Consider the following 16353-nt stretch of genomic DNA (forward strand, 5'->3'; position numbering starts at 1 on the left):
TGACCTTGACCTGGAGAGGACTTGAAGAATAAGCCGACCTGCCAGAGGACGCAAGCCTCTACACCTGTTCTCCAGGTGCTAAAAGCCAGCTGTCCAGGTGACCGGCCAAGTGGGCATGCCAGAAGGTACGGCCAACCTCCCCCAAGGGGCACACGCTCCAGCAAGTTCTCACAGGCCCCTCCCCAGACCTACGCCTAGGACCAGGCAACATCAGAAGGGGCCTCTTTTGACAGATGGGAAACTGAAGCCAGAGAGCATTGGAGAAATGAAGGCCCCACCCACATGCAACATCTCATTAAGCCTCACAACCACCCCGACGAGATGGGTCTCATTGACTCCACTGCACAGATGTGGAAACTGACTTGTCCAAGTTGTGAAGAACGAATTCCACCCAAGACTATCTGGTTCCAAAGCCAGAGACTAAGCCAAGAACGCCTGCAAAGGGAGGGCCAGCTAGCCTTCCGAATGTCCATCCTGTCCTCCTGGCCACCTACAGATCAGGCCCCACAATGGAGCCTGTTGCCAAAAGCACAGCAACCATCATCAACCCACTGGGCTTCTCCAAGCTCCAGGCCCGTCTCCTCCTGAGGGTCACTGGACAGTGGCCCCTCGGCAAGGGCGAGCCCACCTGTGGCCCCATCCTAGTAGCCCCCGGGTCCTCCCAGAACCAGCACCCTCAGACAGAGGGCGAGCCCCCCACAGAGCGAGGGGTGAGGGCAGGCCTGGGACCCGAGAGGTGGCTTTGGCAGCGGCCAGACGAGTGCAACGTTCCGTACCTGCAATGTTCTCCTGCTTGGGGCAGATGCCTTTCGTGGGTGAGAGCAGGTGGTCATCTTCGTCGGGGGTGACCTGGATCCCGATCTCCACCGGCTCGGACACTTTCCTGAGCTCAGAGCGTGAGGAGGGCGGCGGGCTGCCCTTGTCCAGGCCTTTGTCATAGCAGCCACCCAGGCTGCCGCCACACTGCTTCTTCTTGTGCTCTATAAAAACCAGGATGTCCCCCAGGGGGAAGTTCATCTGACACTGTCCACAGGTGAGCAGGTCAGGGTCGGGGCCCCCCACCATCAGCCCCAGGCTGCTGGGCTCCTCTATCTCCAGACCCTCATCTTCCTCGAGGATGGTGGCCTCCACATGCTCAGGCTCTGCTGGAGAGAGAAAGGAGAAGGGAGGGGGGGGGCAGAGAAGACAAGATGGGCTTAGGCAATCACAGGCACCCATCGCACATTCCAACCCTTCCCCACCAAGAGGCAGGCCCCTCCGTTGCAGGATGCTAGACGTCACCACGTCCTCCCCACAACTCCTGGAGGCAGGGGGTTCACCATCCTGCGTGCAACAGATGGGCAAACTGAGGCTCCCGGAGCAGCGCTGCAGCTCCCAGAGGTTGTTGCTTAAGTGGTACTGAGCTTACTGCTTTCTAGTTTATTTCCTGCCAATTTCCGCCCCCCCCCCCAACTCAGCATAGGGACACACACATGACCACCCGCACATCCACACACATCTTGGTTTCACCAGAGACTGGGCCGTCTAGAGAGGTGTCTCTCAAACTTTGCAACATCTAAGAATCACCTTAGAGCTTTGAAAACCCCCAACACCCAGGCTGCACCCCAGACCAATTACACTGAGAGCCAAACGTCAGGCTGTCTTTTTTTTTTTTTTTTTTTTTTTTTTTGTAAGATTCCCAGGTGATTCGGATGGGCGGCCAAGGCTGAGAACCGTGAGCCAGAGCTGTCTCTCCCTGCTTAGGCTCAAGCTGCCTCCTCCCTTCCCTCCCACCTTTCATTCACGTTCTCCCCATTCATAAGAGTCCTGCTTGCATTCCTCTACCTGAGACCTGGCTGCACACCAGACAAGAAAACAGAAACCCAGACGGGCGTCCCAGGGCCAGTCCTTACGAGAGAAAGGAACCCACGGGCTCAGAAAGCAACAAGTGAGCGTTGGTTCAAAAAGAAATATTGAAAGAAAAAAAAAAAAAAATGCAGGGAAGAGACGCTGGGAGTTGGCTGGCTGAAAGCGGGAGCCGGCTTTCCTGCCAACACTCTGCTCCTGGTCAGGCTTCCATTGCTTTGTAGATTTCCCGACACTCACCAACTCCCCACTGTCCTTTTTTGTTTGTTGGTTTTATTGTCACTCCCAGAAAAAAGAAAAGAAAAAAAATAATAATTCTTCAGACTACAAAAGCATTTCTTGGCAGATGACAAACCACACTTTCAACGGGCTGTACATTTTCATATTTCTTTAGCAGCCGATATATCGCCTTTCATTCTTTTTTGTAGGGGGCACGGGACCCAAATATCTTGAAGCTAATAAATGCCTCAAAAAGCAGCAACCCCCTCAGGGAAAACTGGGCGACACGGCAGCCGAAACTGTCATAAATAAGGGAAGTGGACAGTGAGGTTCCATCCTTCCTCGGGGTCTGAGCAAATTCGGGGTGGAATTTTTCTAGAATAAATGTCAGTCGTCATGTAGATAGCACAAGCGGCAGGGTCTTCAGAGAAGCAAGAGGGCAGCCAGAGGTCTGAAACCCGAGGAGGCAGGTACATTTTCTGTTGTACGGTATTTAGGAAAGGATAATGAAAACCACAGAAGAACAGAGGGAAGAAATGGAATGGGGGAAAACACATTCCGTGGCAGTGAAGTTATTGACGGGCCAGAGCCAAAGAACAGACAATTTAAGGAAAAAATTCTGTGGCATCTTCCATCCTACATATAAATCACTGTTCTGTATTTTCTGAACACAAGCTCCTTCAGGGCCTGTGAGAGTCCATGTGTAAGACCGAATAGACGGCACATGTAACATGTATGAACTAGGCATGCACGGGTCAGTGCACAGGTATTGCTGAGAAGGGAAGTGACAATTTGAGACCCCGCCTGTGCTTATAGAAAAGCAGACAGAACCCTCGCTGAATTACACGTAGAAACGCACTGGAAATGTGACCGCACAAAAACACCCCGCAGATGAGGAAATCCGAAATCTCTCGTCTGCATACCTCTCACAAAAAGAACCTATAAGGTAAGAGAAACAGTGTGCACAAAGGCAGCCCCAGAAACCATTAATTACACTTTAAAAAGAAATCGGAGTTTATTTTAAAAAGAGTTGGAAGACAATGCTACATAATTAATTTACCAATTTATTTTAAGAACAGACGCTTTGCTATGGTTAAAATGTAATCACAACCCTCATGCCCAACAGTGGTTCTAGAGGGGACTGGGTTCCAGGTTCCTGTGAACGGTTTGCCAGAATGTAAAAGGTAATTATTCGGTGCCTCTTTTCTCTTTAATGATCTAACATTGAGCAATACTGTTTATATTGAAAAGCTCGCACCTTTAATTACCAATTACATATACATAATTTCAGAGCCAAAGGAGAGGGCTGTGAAAACAGTTCTTTAGAAATTTAAGGATGTATTGTAGGCCATTTCTAGAAAAGGAACTCTAATAAATGGGGGGAGGATGTCAAAATATTGTTTTGTTAAAAAAGAGAGAGAGACACACACACAAAGGAAATGTGCTAAAATGCGAAAAAAAAAAAAAAGGACAAAATGAAATTGAGAATTCAAGTGAAACAGGGGTGAGTTCTGTGGAGGTACCCGGGCCCTCCTGAGCAGGCCTGGCAGCCGGCTGCATCCATAAGGGCATTTGATAAAAATCAACAAAGACAACAGCTCATCCATCCAAATCCCAACTGGATCATCCTTTCTGAGGATGGGGAGGTGTTTTCTGCCGTCTAATTTCATCTTTGGTTTCCTTGTTTTGGTTTTGCTTGGTTTTGCTTTTCATTAACTTTTTCAGCCGAGTCCGTCCATCCGTACTCCCGGTGGGAGTTTTGGGAAGAAGCATGAATATTTCCTCTCTGTTGGGAGGTTTTAAGCTACATAATTTCAAATTTGTTTTCTCTTTTAAAAGAAACACAGACTAATTTAAAAATGAGCAAAGGTCACCTGTTCACAAGTATCCCTCCCTCGCCCCTCCATCTTTTGCTAAGGACTCTGTACCAGTACTTTTTCCTTTTTCTCCTTTTTTTTTTTGTTTTGTTGTTTTGGTAACATCTGGTATTCTTTCCTTTATTTGGCGGCCTCTGCCTTTTCACTTTCCTCACGCAGCAAGCCCTTGTGAGCCCCAGTATTTGAGTTTGAAAATATCCGAAGCCGTTCACTGGGCTGCAGGTCTAATTTCTCCCTCCAGCCAACCAGCCTGAGCAGCCAGGCGCTGCTGGCGCCCTATCCCGCAGACGGCTCTGAGCTCGGGTCTCCAGACCCCGGGTCCAGCTCACTGCCTCCTCCAAGGGCGTGCAGGAGAAAAAGAAACACAAAAAAATCCCCTTCCCCCCCGCCCCACTTGCAGTGCTGAAAGTAAAACTCCTTAGGATGACAGGGGTTTTCACCCAACTCCAAGAATGGGGTTCCCTCTGCCCAGCCCCTGGCACGTGGAGCTCTGAGCTTTGACTCTGCAGGAGGCACTTCTCAGGAAGGCAGCGACGTCACCCCGAACCCCAAAACTGTCAAATTTCTAGGCCAGAGCAGGTGGACCAAGACAGCTTGCTGAATCTCATGTTCAAGGCCTTCGGAGACACCCCCAAAGGGCTGTGGTTTCACTTCCGCTGGCAGGCGGATACCGAGCTGGGCGTGTGGGGTGCATGTGTGTGCGTGTGTGTGTCTGTGTGTGTGTCCCTTCTTAGAACCCCGTCGCTCACAGAAGAAATAAAAGGAGAAAGAACCACTTGCCCAAGCTCAGAGGAGGGCAAAGTGAGACGGGCCTGGCCCCCACCCCAGAACCTTCCTTCCTCTGACCTGTGGGCACCTTGATGGAGCCCACACAGCCTCAGAGAACCCGGCCTCTGCTGGGACAGGCACCCAGCGACGAGAAAGCACCAGGAAAGTGAAAAGCCACATACAAACGAAACAGCCTTTCAAGTTCCCAGACCCTACAAACCAGTCCCCTCAGGCTGCCCTGTCCGGCAAACTTCTTCAAAAAAAGAAGGCAAAGGTGAGGTCTTTTCCCCTGAGAGGATTTCTGCTTTCACACAAAGTTCCCCGAGTGTCAGGCAGCCCTGGAAAATACTGCTGCCCTCACTAGTACGCGCTGAATAAAGTAGAGGGATCGCTAAACTGTTTGACTCATTAGGAGGAAAACTGAATGAATGCAGCAGATGACCTGTTTAAACGTCAGGTATCAGATTGGGGTGGGTTCTGAAATGTGACATCCGAAAGCACATGGACAAACGTGTACTTACACACACACACTCACACATTCGTTGTAATTTTCCTTTACAACAAAACCACATTTAATTCACAAGGCGAGGCCTCCTCCCAGCTGATAAATGCATTCAGAAGCAATGAAATCAGGGTTCGCAGATAATAATGGACGTTGTTGTTAAGTGGACGGGAAAGCACTTGGTCCTAAGACTCGCTTCCCCAGGCTTGGCTGGGAAGGAATTTGGGCAGAAGACAGATGGAAAGACATCATTAACACCGGCCCGGCCAAGCAGCCCACAGGCCCCCGGCAGCTGCAGAGGCTTAGCGGGCCTTACCTGGTCAGTGACTGCCCTACACACACGCTGGGCTCCAAGGGCCCCGCCCCCCCCCCCGGGTCTGCCCTAACAACTGCCCCTGCACCTGCCCCTCGGGGAATTCCAGCCAAGGGGCGGGCCTCCTGCTGTCCCCAGAGCACAGCGTGTGTGCCCTGCTGCACACACAGCGCACAGGCCCGTGTCCCCTTACCCCTGCACTGCTTCAAATCCGAATCGCTCTCCTTAATGGCTAAGCCACAGACCAGAAGAAACCTACATAGGATTATCGATTCAGTGATGGGGGGGTGGGGGGTGGATAGGGAAAGGATGTGGGGAGGAGGGGTGCCAGGCTCTCAAAATCTTGTGCCACCAACGTCACAGCCGCCATCCTATTTGCACGAGTGTTTACAAGAAATGTTGAGCATCCATCCGCCCGCCGGAGCCCTGCCTCTGACTGGAGACGGTACACCTGCTTCCTACGAAGACGGAGCCTTTGCCAGCCAGCCCGTGCTCACCAGTAATCTGCAAAAGGATCTTTTCACTCTCCTCCCCGCGAACATTCAGGGAGGGGCCGAGACCCCAGGCGACACCTAAGCGCCACTAAAACGCGAACTCGACGGAGCACAACACTTTCTGAGCTTCCATCAATGTTTAATTTATTGGCTCCAAGAGAAAATAACAACCGTGTGTGGCGGGGGGAGGGGTGGATGGGAGAGAGAAAGAATCAATTCTTGGTGGAGAAAATAATCTATGACTAGATGACGCTTAAAGGCTCGACAAGACATTTATGAAGTTCTCCGCACAGAGGGAATCGCGCAGTGCCCGGCAGAGGAGTCGCAGATAAGCGGGGAGCCTCAGCCGAGCCAGGCACGTGTTCCGAGGACGTTTCTCGAGGCGCCACGAAGGGTCAGGACGCAGCCGGGTCCCTGCCCCCATCTGCCCACCAAACTCCCGCCTCCAAGCAAGGACCCGGGAAGGGTGCAGCCAGGCTGGTCGGAGACAGGCTCCACAGAGAGATGACCTCTCTCTTCCCGGACCACCTGCCCTCCAGGGAGAAGGGCTGAGGACTCCAGCCTGTTCCAGGTGTCACCCAGACCCCGAGCCTCCTTGAGTCCCTCAAAGGCCACCTCCCCAGCACCCTCAAATCAGCTGCAGGGATGGGCACACACCAGGGCCGGCCACCACCCCACAAGGCCCCGTCTGCTCCATGCCAGACACAGCACACGCCTCAAAATGAAATGCTCAAGATTTCTGACATCTGGGCAGAGAGAAGGGTGCCAGGGCACAACCTTATCTGTGACGTGGATTTCCCTTCCCATGAAAATGACCCAGGGTCTGGCTGACTGGGCCCATCATGGGGAAGGCTGGGGCTTGGCCTGCATTTCAGGAAGGCGGGGATTCCTGACCTGAGGAGAGGTGTGGGGTGCAGGAAGAACCCAGCCGGTAGACTCCAGGTGGGGAGTTTTGAGGGTGTGAGGGGCACCCCCACATACATACACACATTGTCCTCCATGCCCCCTGCCTGGTTTCAGAGTACTTTAGCGTGTTAAAATCAGCTCGCTGCAACACACCCTAACTTGCTCCATGGACTCAGTCCAACCTCTCCCGCCTCCCCCACTGCATCCACCTCTCCAGATCCCGCAAAACTGAGCTCCGGAGGCCGGGTCTCACACATTCAAAAGCTGGAAAAAGAGCCCATTAAGGAAAGCAGCATTCAGGTGTATTCACAGAGCCCGTCCACTACTAAAAGGTTACTAAGAAAAAAGTCAAGTCCGTGATACCAAAGAATGGAGTGACCTATGATTTGAGAAATAAAATAGTTCTTTAAAGAAAAGAAAAAAAAAAGGAAAGGTACAGAAATACTTCTAAACACATTCAGAAGATTCCATAAAATTGCAAACGCCTTAAATCTTCAGAGACACGACAGAGCCCATAACGATGCGATATAAAAGCATTCTTGGGGGCCCAACGAAGAGATTTGTTTTATTTAACACTGTGCTTTTTCAAAGGTGCTAAACAGAAGAAAAGAAGGACCATCCATACAGGACACTGAACTACAAGCCCTTAACTGGAGGAGATTCTCTGAGGCTGACAGCAAAATAGCAAGAGTGGAAGCTGCTTTCAGCCTCTCATTTCCAAGGTAGAAATTTAAACATGATCCTCCACCCCTTTTTTAATTCTTAGCAGGGCATCCATTTCTGAGGTACACGTTCATCACAGTAACATTGGCATTCAACTTTCTTGAGTCATTTTCGTGTGTTGTTTTAGCACAGAAGTTGTTAGGACATTCTCAAGTGTATTTGCATTTCAGCAGTTCAGTTGAAGGGGGTCATAAAAAAGTTGTGTGAAACAGAGGATTTTTTTTTTTTTTTTTTTTTTTTTTACTTTGAAGTTACCTAATTTTGTGTGGTCTGGGATTTCATTATAGTACCAGAGCTCAGGCTGGCTGATTCAACACCCAAGCAGATTATCAGCTGCCTCGGAAAAAGAAATAAAGAATGAATTTCTTGAATTTCAGCAACTACACAAAAGACTTGCATATGTCAAAATGCCGGATGAGAGTCCCCGTGAATGTAGCACCATTAATCAAAGCGCGATCTGGTGTCACTTTTGCCAGTAAAAACGATGCTGTTCCCCTCACCCCGCTCGCAGGCTCGTGCAGAAGACACACGAAGTGTGTCCCTCTGCTTTTCATGTGTCTCCAAATAGCCTGCTCTCGGCACTTTTTATACACGCCTGGGGAAAACTACTGCTCCAGGGAGGCGGTCAACAAATGGCTTTTCTTGGGGGAGGGGACGACAGCTCGGGGTAGATCTCACTGAGGTTTGGCTCTCTGGGAAGGAAGGAAGTTTTGTGGGATGGGGAGCAGGGGGTGGGGGACAGGACACGCAGGCCCCCAGGCCCAATCGTGTGAGTAAATAGAGCTGGAAAGTGACAAAGCCATGCTCAGAGCAGCCGGGTGACACAGACATTCATCCCTGGTCTTCTGATGTGCCCTCTCCCCATGAAAAAAATACGCCCGTGGGCCCACAGCTAACACCACCTGCAGATGCTTGGCCGGCATCAACAACTTGACCGTGGGCATGGTCCCCAAGGAGCATTTACTGTCCCTTGTCCTCCCAGATGTGACAAGAGCATTAAACTTAGTCCAAAGTCCCTGGAGAGTTTCAGCTAAAGGTAAGACCTAACTGGACAGCCAGAAGGTCCTTCCTTAAGCCATAGGAGATGCAGGAGATAGTCCCCAAAGGTCAAGGACCCCATCTTTACCCTCCCCCATATAATATGTTTCTTCACACATTGTGGTATCTGTAGTCTGTGTTTAGTTACAGCTTGTGAAACTCCCCCAAGTTCCAAGGCAAAGGATTGGGGATTTCTGAAATGAATTTTTTTAACGGCTTTCTGCAGGCCAGAGGCAACTGCCCCAGCCCAAGGCTTCGAGGTGACAGTGACGCCTCATCTCTGAGTTGTCAAATGAGCTCGCTGCCACAAGACGCTTACAGTAGGCTCGATTCAAACATTAAATGAAGTAGAGAAATCATCAGATAAATTGCTGGCCCTCTGTACTGGAGAGTGAAGGCTCTTGCTCTGGCTGATGACAGCGCTAGGCTTTTGTCTGACCTAATTTATTTCTCTTTCAGGTTAGAATAAAGCACTCCTTTCCTGTCGCCATGTAACCTCTTCTGCCCATATATTGAACGCAAGCAGAAGACTCTGGGTTAACTGTGCTGTCTGCAGATTTCTTTTTTTTTTCCTTTTTTGCGGTACGCGGGCCTCTCACTGCTGTGGCCTCTCCCGTTGCGGAGCACAGGCTCCGAACGCGCAGGCTCAGCGGCCATGGCTCACGGGCCCAGCCGCTCCGCGGCATGTGGGATCTTCCCGGACCGGGGCACGAACCCGTGTCCCCTGCATCGGCAGGCGGACCCTCAACCACTGCGCCACCAGGGAAGCCCTCTGCAGATTTCTTGAACTTGGAGAAGAAGATATTATAGATCCACAAATTCTGTGATCAAAAGCACACATATTCCCCAGCACGAAATTACACGGTTAGGGGAGAAATCATCTCATTAAAAGCCATCCATTAAGGGCACCGTTTGGGGTGAAAGGTATTAACAACGCTGGGTCTAGCAAGCACATACTCCTTCCAGACAAAGTTTTACACATTATTTGAGTTGGCATTTTATCTCTTTGAGGAATGGTGCTATTTCACTTAGTACAGTGGGAACATTACCTAATAAATGGAATCGAGAATCCAAGTGTTATAAAATCTGAGCTGAAAAGATTTCCACTCATCAAGCTGTTTTAGACGCATGACTCCCCAGAGCAGTGGCAGATCCCCAGGTCTGTGACATACAACACAGGAATGGACAAAGCGAGGTTCACTCTTCCCAGACCCCCTCACTCCATCAGGCATGCCTCAACGACCTAATGCAATTCAGAAAGTCAAGACCACAGACTAACCGGAGGAAACACGCCCGTTCAAAGCTAACAATTGTAACTGTTTTTTAAAAAAAAAAAAATTAAAATAAAGAAAATTGCCCCCATCTGCCGAATGAGGGCTTGTAAATCAATGCCGATGGCTTGAAAATAGATTTCTCAAACTTATATTCTCATTTTATCCTGCTCGACTCTCTGCAGGAAAATCAATATTACAACTTCACACTTAGGACATTTTGCAGCAACGTAAACTGCTTTCGCGGCTGATGGAAGCCGGGTCCCGGCCCCTCGCAGCGACGGCTCCACGCATGACACGGGCACCGAGCTCCCCCTAGCTGCCAAGAGGCGCCAGACGCTGCTGGGCGTTGCAGCCTTGCCATCAACTAAAAGCCAATTCAACTGAAAGTTTATTTTGGAAAGTATTTTATCACAACAAGCAACAGAGAATGCAAAGCGATCGGAGAAAGGAGATGAAAAGGAAAAAGAGAAGGCGGGTGCAAGCCGTGTTCTAAGCCCAAAGACAGTGCCAAGAGCTCGATTCTGATAAGGCGCTAGAAACCGGTGCCCTGTACAGTGGGAAACTGATCGATTGCTTTGCCTGCTTCCATCTCACCTGAGACAGATGCTAATTACTGTCCGGTGCACCCAAAATTGGCCTTCCCTTTGGTCAAGAAGACCCATCTGGCCCTGCACAGTGGTCAGCAAAGCATCACACCCCACCATCTGACTCAGCCTCCCTCCATGTTCCTAAGGCCGCCTTCACCAAAGCAACTGCATTCACTCCAGCACTTGAGAAATGACTCCTTTTCTGTTTCGAAATATTTTGAAGGCCAGACAAAAATCGCCAAGGCCAAAGCAGAGACAGAGAGCCACCTCCCACCCTCAAAAAAAAAGGAAATATGCCCCCGTACATAATTTTCAGGGAGGGAAAGACTACCCTTTAAAAATATTATGGGTTGTTAAAATATGCTCATGGCTATTTTTTCTCTCAGGTGTGAATTACAAATGAATAAAATCCGCCTGGCATAACACCTTGGATGAACACATTTCTATTCTCCCTTAGAATCGGAGCAGCTGACATATCACACTTCTAATGATATGGGGTTCCCTTCTGTGCAGAAGGGAGACAAACTTCACTCCCCCCACCAACTACCAAAAAAAAAGAGGGACCCAGGGCTTATGATATTTATCAGAGGCCCAATTTTGAAAGATATGTGGACACCTGGAGATATACTCTACCCTGGGGAGTTAAGATAATTGTAAGCACAGCGGCCTTCAAAACACACAGCCACAGCAAAACCTAATTTGAGAGGCAACCATGGAATTAACACAGCCTAACTTCCGTGTCAAATCTTGGGTCTCTAGTTGTTCTGCAAAATCGCGAATTCATACGGAAAATTACTAATCTTCCAAGGAAACCTGTTGGTGGGTTGTTGAAAAAAATCACCTTCGCTGGGGCTGTGTAATCTACCCTGGCCTTCTTATTTCCTTCGGGAAGCCTCAGAGCTCCTGCACGGCCTGGGGTTCATCTGCCTCCCCACTCTCCCGGCCTGGCACAGTGGGCTCACGGCCCTTCCCTCTGCCTGGCCAGTCACTGCTCCTCATCCTACCCTGTCCACTACTGTCACTGTGTTGTTTTGTGTTTGTTTTTATTAAAAGCTGTGTCTGTCCTCCGGTTTTAAGAGCCATATCCATCTGGGTCAAACATTTTGAAACAAACCAGAAGCCTAAGTCTTCATCCCCAGCTGTCTCCCACTCTCTCTTTTCTACCTCACTCCTCTTCTCACTGGCCCTGTCTGTAAATTTAACTAGCTCATTATGGAGCCCTTCTCCCACTTGCCAACCCCCCTGCCAGACGATCGATGCTGTTTGTGGGCTCTTCTGTTTCTCAAACCATCAGTTATACTAAGTTGCATCATCTCTAAAGAACCTGAGGCCGGCGGGCTGCCACCCAACTGAAGATGCACCACGTTTTAGACTGTTTCTTTCACATTTGAAATCTAAAATGTGGACACCGGATCGGGTCTGTGATAGCACCCATTTTGCTGGCCAGGGCTCCAGAGCACCCGAGACCCACAACTCCTGCATCCTTGTGGAAAGGCACACTTGTACAGGCCCTACAGGCTTAAACTGCATCCAATTCTTGCCTTTCCCCTGCCTGCACTCCCACCTCCCGGGTGACATAGGACAGACAGAAAAGCCAGCTGCTTTTGGATAATAAATAGCCTTGTCTGAAAACTGGTTGGACCACTCTCCCTGCTTAAACCCCTGCATATGCCCTGGGCTCCGTGCGCTCCAGGAAGGCAGGTGGGATATCCTCTCCTTCTCCCCACCTCTCCTTCCCTGCCACTGCTCCAGTGTCAGCCGGCTTTACCCAGCACTGCTCTGAGCAAGACTGAAACAGCCGTGAAACAAATGAAAGATGGAAGGATGTTGCACTAGGCACCCCTCGCCCCCCATGCCCAGCTGCCGCCAGTCCTCCTGGCCAGGGCTTGCTCCTGAGGTCCCAGGAACACCAGAGAGGAGAGAGCAAAAGCAAAGCGAACCTACCTGCTTCTTTCCCCCTTTACACACAACTGCAAACACTCCTGGCTCCTTCGCTGCTGCCAGCTTGGCAATGCACCCCAGACAACTCCCCCTTCCCGGACTCCCCCCCCCCCAACGTCCCCCTCCTCAAAAACAACCCTTGCAATTATACAGAGGCTCTGTGGGGCAAATTGCCTCCTGGAGAAATTAGGCGTCTGCAAGTACAGACATTCTAACAGCCACTCCACCATCTAAACGGGGGAGGGGGGTAGAATAAGCGATTGCTAAAGGACTGGTAAAGGACGATATGTCAGCTGGCGATGAGGACCTTGATCAAACCAGGTTCAAATATGGTTGCAAAACATTTTGTATTAAATGCAACCAGCGAGTCTTCTTTGATGTTACAATGATGAAAAATAGAAGTCCTCTTCCCTCCCTCCAGAAAGGTATCCCTCTCCCAAAGCAAGCGCACTTTAATATCTATTCCCTCCCCCCCAAAATAATAATAAATCCACAAATTCTTACTAATGTATCTGCTGTAACAAAGGAGAGATAGCAGCAGCAAATGCTCCGAGCAGATGGCGCCTATGCTGGGTTTTCAGGGGAGGGGAGAACCCCTTTATATATTTATTTATTTATTTAAATTTTTTTTAAATATAACATAAATATTCGGCTCTCGGCCGCCCCGCAGCCGGTCCTCGGCGGCGGCTGGGCGCGCAGCCCTCTCCAGCTCCGCGCCGGCAGCCCGGCCCCAGCCTGACGAGGTGCTCCAAGGATTGCAGGAACACAACCTGCCCGCTGTTTCGATGGCACCCAGAGGACGTTTTATTTCTATTGCAGTTTCAAAAAAAAAAAAAAGCAAAGGCGACCCAGGCACCGCGAGAGAAAGGACCGCGGGGAAAGGTTTGCGCGCCGCGGAGCAGCGGCCCCGCGGGCTGCGGCGGGCGGGGAGCGCTGAGAGCCGACCTTCCGGGTGCAAGCGTGCAGGCAGCCGGGCGAGCTCCCCTGCAAACCCCGTACCTGGCCCGCTCCCGCACGCTTTTTCCCTTTGCTAAATAAACCCGACTGGGGCGCTGGAAGCTGCTGCGTCTCTGCCCCGCTGCCTGAGTTTGCCCGCCCCGCCACTTGCTTGAAATCCACACGATTTCAGCCGGTGGATTTCCACTGCGACCTGCCTTGTTTATTTAGATAGGGGAGATGAAAGATCCGAGATAGGAAGATGGGTGAGAGATTGATAGATCTCTTTCCTTTTTTTCTTTTTTCTTCCCCCCCCCCCACTATTTTACAAGCACATCCCACTCCTAGCTAACAACGCTTTTTTTTCCCCCCGTGGCGGGGATTTTTCACCAGCCCCCGATGCCCCCACCTTTTTTTGGAGTGGGGGAAAGAAGACAAGATCATCCCAGGAGACAGACGGAGGTGGGGAAATGGGGGTTGGGGTGCAGGAGCCCGGCAAACAGCCACGCAGCTGGATTCTTTTGCAAATAGCAAGAGGAGGGGAGAGAAAGGCGGCTGCGGAATCCTAGGACCGGCGTGGCCGGCGCCCTGCTCGGCCGGGTGCAGCGCCTGGGGGACTCGGAGCCGGCGGCCGCCCCTCGCCCCGCATCTCCCCCAGGCCCGAGCGCACCCCGCTCTCCTCCGCCCGCGCCGTCAGCGCGGACCCACGCGCTAGCCAACTTTTCCCCACTTCCCGGCTCCCCCCTCCCCCTCCGCTCCCCCAGCCCCCTCCCCCTCCTCTCCAAACCCCGCCACCAGCGCCGCCGCCGCCACACACGCCGCTCGGAGGGGCGAGCGTCCAGCCTGGATCCGCGCGCACACACACACCTCCTCCAGCCCGCGCGCCCCCTCCCCGGCCCGGAGCCCGCTCCGCAGGCCCCCGAGCCCGAGGCGCGTCCGAGTGCGCAGAGCCCGGACTCTCCGGGCTGCAAAGAAACTTTCCCAAGGCCCCCCGCCCCCTACCATGCTCTGGGCCGACGCCGCTGCCTCTGCGAGCCCGCGGGCCTCCCCGGCGCCCGGCCCGGCTGCGCCTGGCTCGGTGTCCCCAGCCCCGGGCGCCCGGAGCCCCATCCTCCGGCCCCTCGTGCGCACGCCGCAGACACTTACGGGTGATGAGCTCCCTCTGGGACAAGTGCTGCGGGTTGCCCTGTTTGCGGCGGGACATTGCCCCGGCATCTATTCTGGCATCGCCCGGAGAGCTGCACCGATGGGGGGAGCCGGGGGAGGGGTCCGAGCCGCCGCCGCGCCGCGCCGCTGCCGCCGCCGCTGCCGCCGCCGCCGCGCCTCCTCCTCTGCCCGGGTTGGTGTTTTGGTTTTTTTTTTTTTCCTTCCCCTCCTGCCCTCTCTTCCTCCTCTTCTTCTTCTTTATTTTGCGCTTTCTTCTATGCTGTTTTTTGTTTTGTTTGCAAAAAAAGAAAACGAGAAGGAAAAAGGAAAACCTCTCGATCTAAAATAGGAGAAAGGCAAAAAAAAAAAAAAATCTGCTCTTGCTTGCCGCGGACTGGCTGGTTTCTTCAAAAATATATTCTTTTCAAGGAAAAAAAATTGCTTACACTTCTTCAAACTGCTTGGCCTCCTGGACTTGCAAATGTCTTCTTGAACTTAAACCGGATTTTGCACCGGCTCCTGACACTTTCTTTCAGGGTCTGGTAGGTGGAAAGCGCACTTCTACCAGGAGGGGGGGAAAAGGAAAAAAAATGCAAACAAATAAAAAATAGAAGAAAAAGAAAAGAAAAAAAAGCAAAGAAAACTTGGGGACTTGTCTCGTACCCCCTCACCCCGCCCCCTCCAAAAACCCAAAGCAATGTAAAACTGCCCCGGTTCGGTTGTTTCTGGGTTTTCTGCGGGCTGCCTGTTTTTTTCTCGGAGACTGACCCTTCCGAGGCTCTGGGGGGACTCCAGGAGCGGCTCCTTCCCAGTTCACCTGGCAGGCTGGCGCCGGCCGGAGAGGCTGCCGGGTCCCCGCGAGCGCTCCCCAGCGCTCCCCTGGCGCCGCGGGCCCGAGGGGAGCTGGGCCGAGGGGCGGCTCGCCCAGTGCGCCTGGGTCGGTGCGGGCGCGGACTGGGAGCTATAGATTGCAACGTGAAGATGGCGGAGTCCGGGTTCTCTGGGAGCTCTCGGTCTCTCTATGGCTGGGGCTGCCTCTGTACAATGGGATAAAATTCAAGTTCAAGTGCGGACGTGACGTTTAATCTGCACTAGAGACAAAAAGACCCAGAGAGTCGGAGCACTGGGGGCGACTAGCGGTGGCTTTTTAACATTGTACCCTGTAAGAGAACAAGAAAGCACACACACACACACACACACACACACTCGCGCGCGCGCGCGCGGACACACACACACTCACACACACATTCACCCGTGCGCACACCCGCAGTCCAGGCCGGCCACACGTGCAGCGTTTTAGTGCGCTCCTCTCCTCCCCGTGCACTGCCAGCGCAAAACGCCTGGGGGAGGGGGCTAGGGAGGACGCTGGGCAGGATATTTTTAAATAAAAGAAAATCCTCCATCCCTCCCCCCTCCAGGGAGCTGGACCCCGAGAGAAGGGGGGCGGAGTGCGCTGTGCGTGGAAGTAAGTTGAATCAACGCAAGTCCCCACCCACTCATCCGAAAGCTCTTGCCGGGGGGGGGGGGGGGGGCGCGTGGGGATGGCTGTGAAAGAGGGTTGGGGTCGACACGGGGACTGGAGGCAGATGGTCAATTGCTTCATCTCCCTAGAAAAGTAGCTTGGTTGTTTTCACTTTTGTTTCATTGAGGGGTCGGGGTTAAACTTCCAAAAAGTGTCTCCATATAAATCCTGATATTCCAAACTCGGCGAGAGCGAAGCGGACAAAATAAAAGATACTAAGAGGAGAGAATTAAGAGCACATTTGGGGGAGGGGAAACGTGAG

General features: G+C 52.0%; 1 protein-coding gene across 5 annotated transcripts in view; it reads right to left on the reverse strand.

The window, feature by feature from the left end:
- BCL11B (BCL11 transcription factor B) overlaps nt 1–15611 on the reverse strand; it is a 93383-nt gene extending 77772 nt beyond the window's left edge. For 2 of the 5 annotated variants that reach the window (XM_081229818.1, XM_081229816.1), the window contains exons 1-2: nt 14570–15611; nt 777–1142 (exon numbers count right to left, since the gene is read on the reverse strand). In XM_081229818.1, coding sequence (XP_081085944.1) covers nt 777–1142; nt 14570–14627 — 424 coding nt within the window. In that variant the 5' untranslated portion in view covers nt 14628–15611. Of the gene's footprint in view, nt 1–776; nt 1146–14569 lie in introns of all 5 variants that reach the window. The other 3 variants (XM_081229817.1, XM_081229815.1, XM_081229819.1) reach the window with 2 other exon arrangements.
- Between the last annotated feature and the right edge of the window lie 742 nt (nt 15612–16353).

Source organism: Mesoplodon bidens (genome assembly GCF_964165515.1).
Source record: "Mesoplodon bidens genome assembly, chromosome: 3".
Lineage (NCBI taxonomy): Eukaryota > Metazoa > Chordata > Mammalia > Artiodactyla > Ziphiidae > Mesoplodon > Mesoplodon bidens.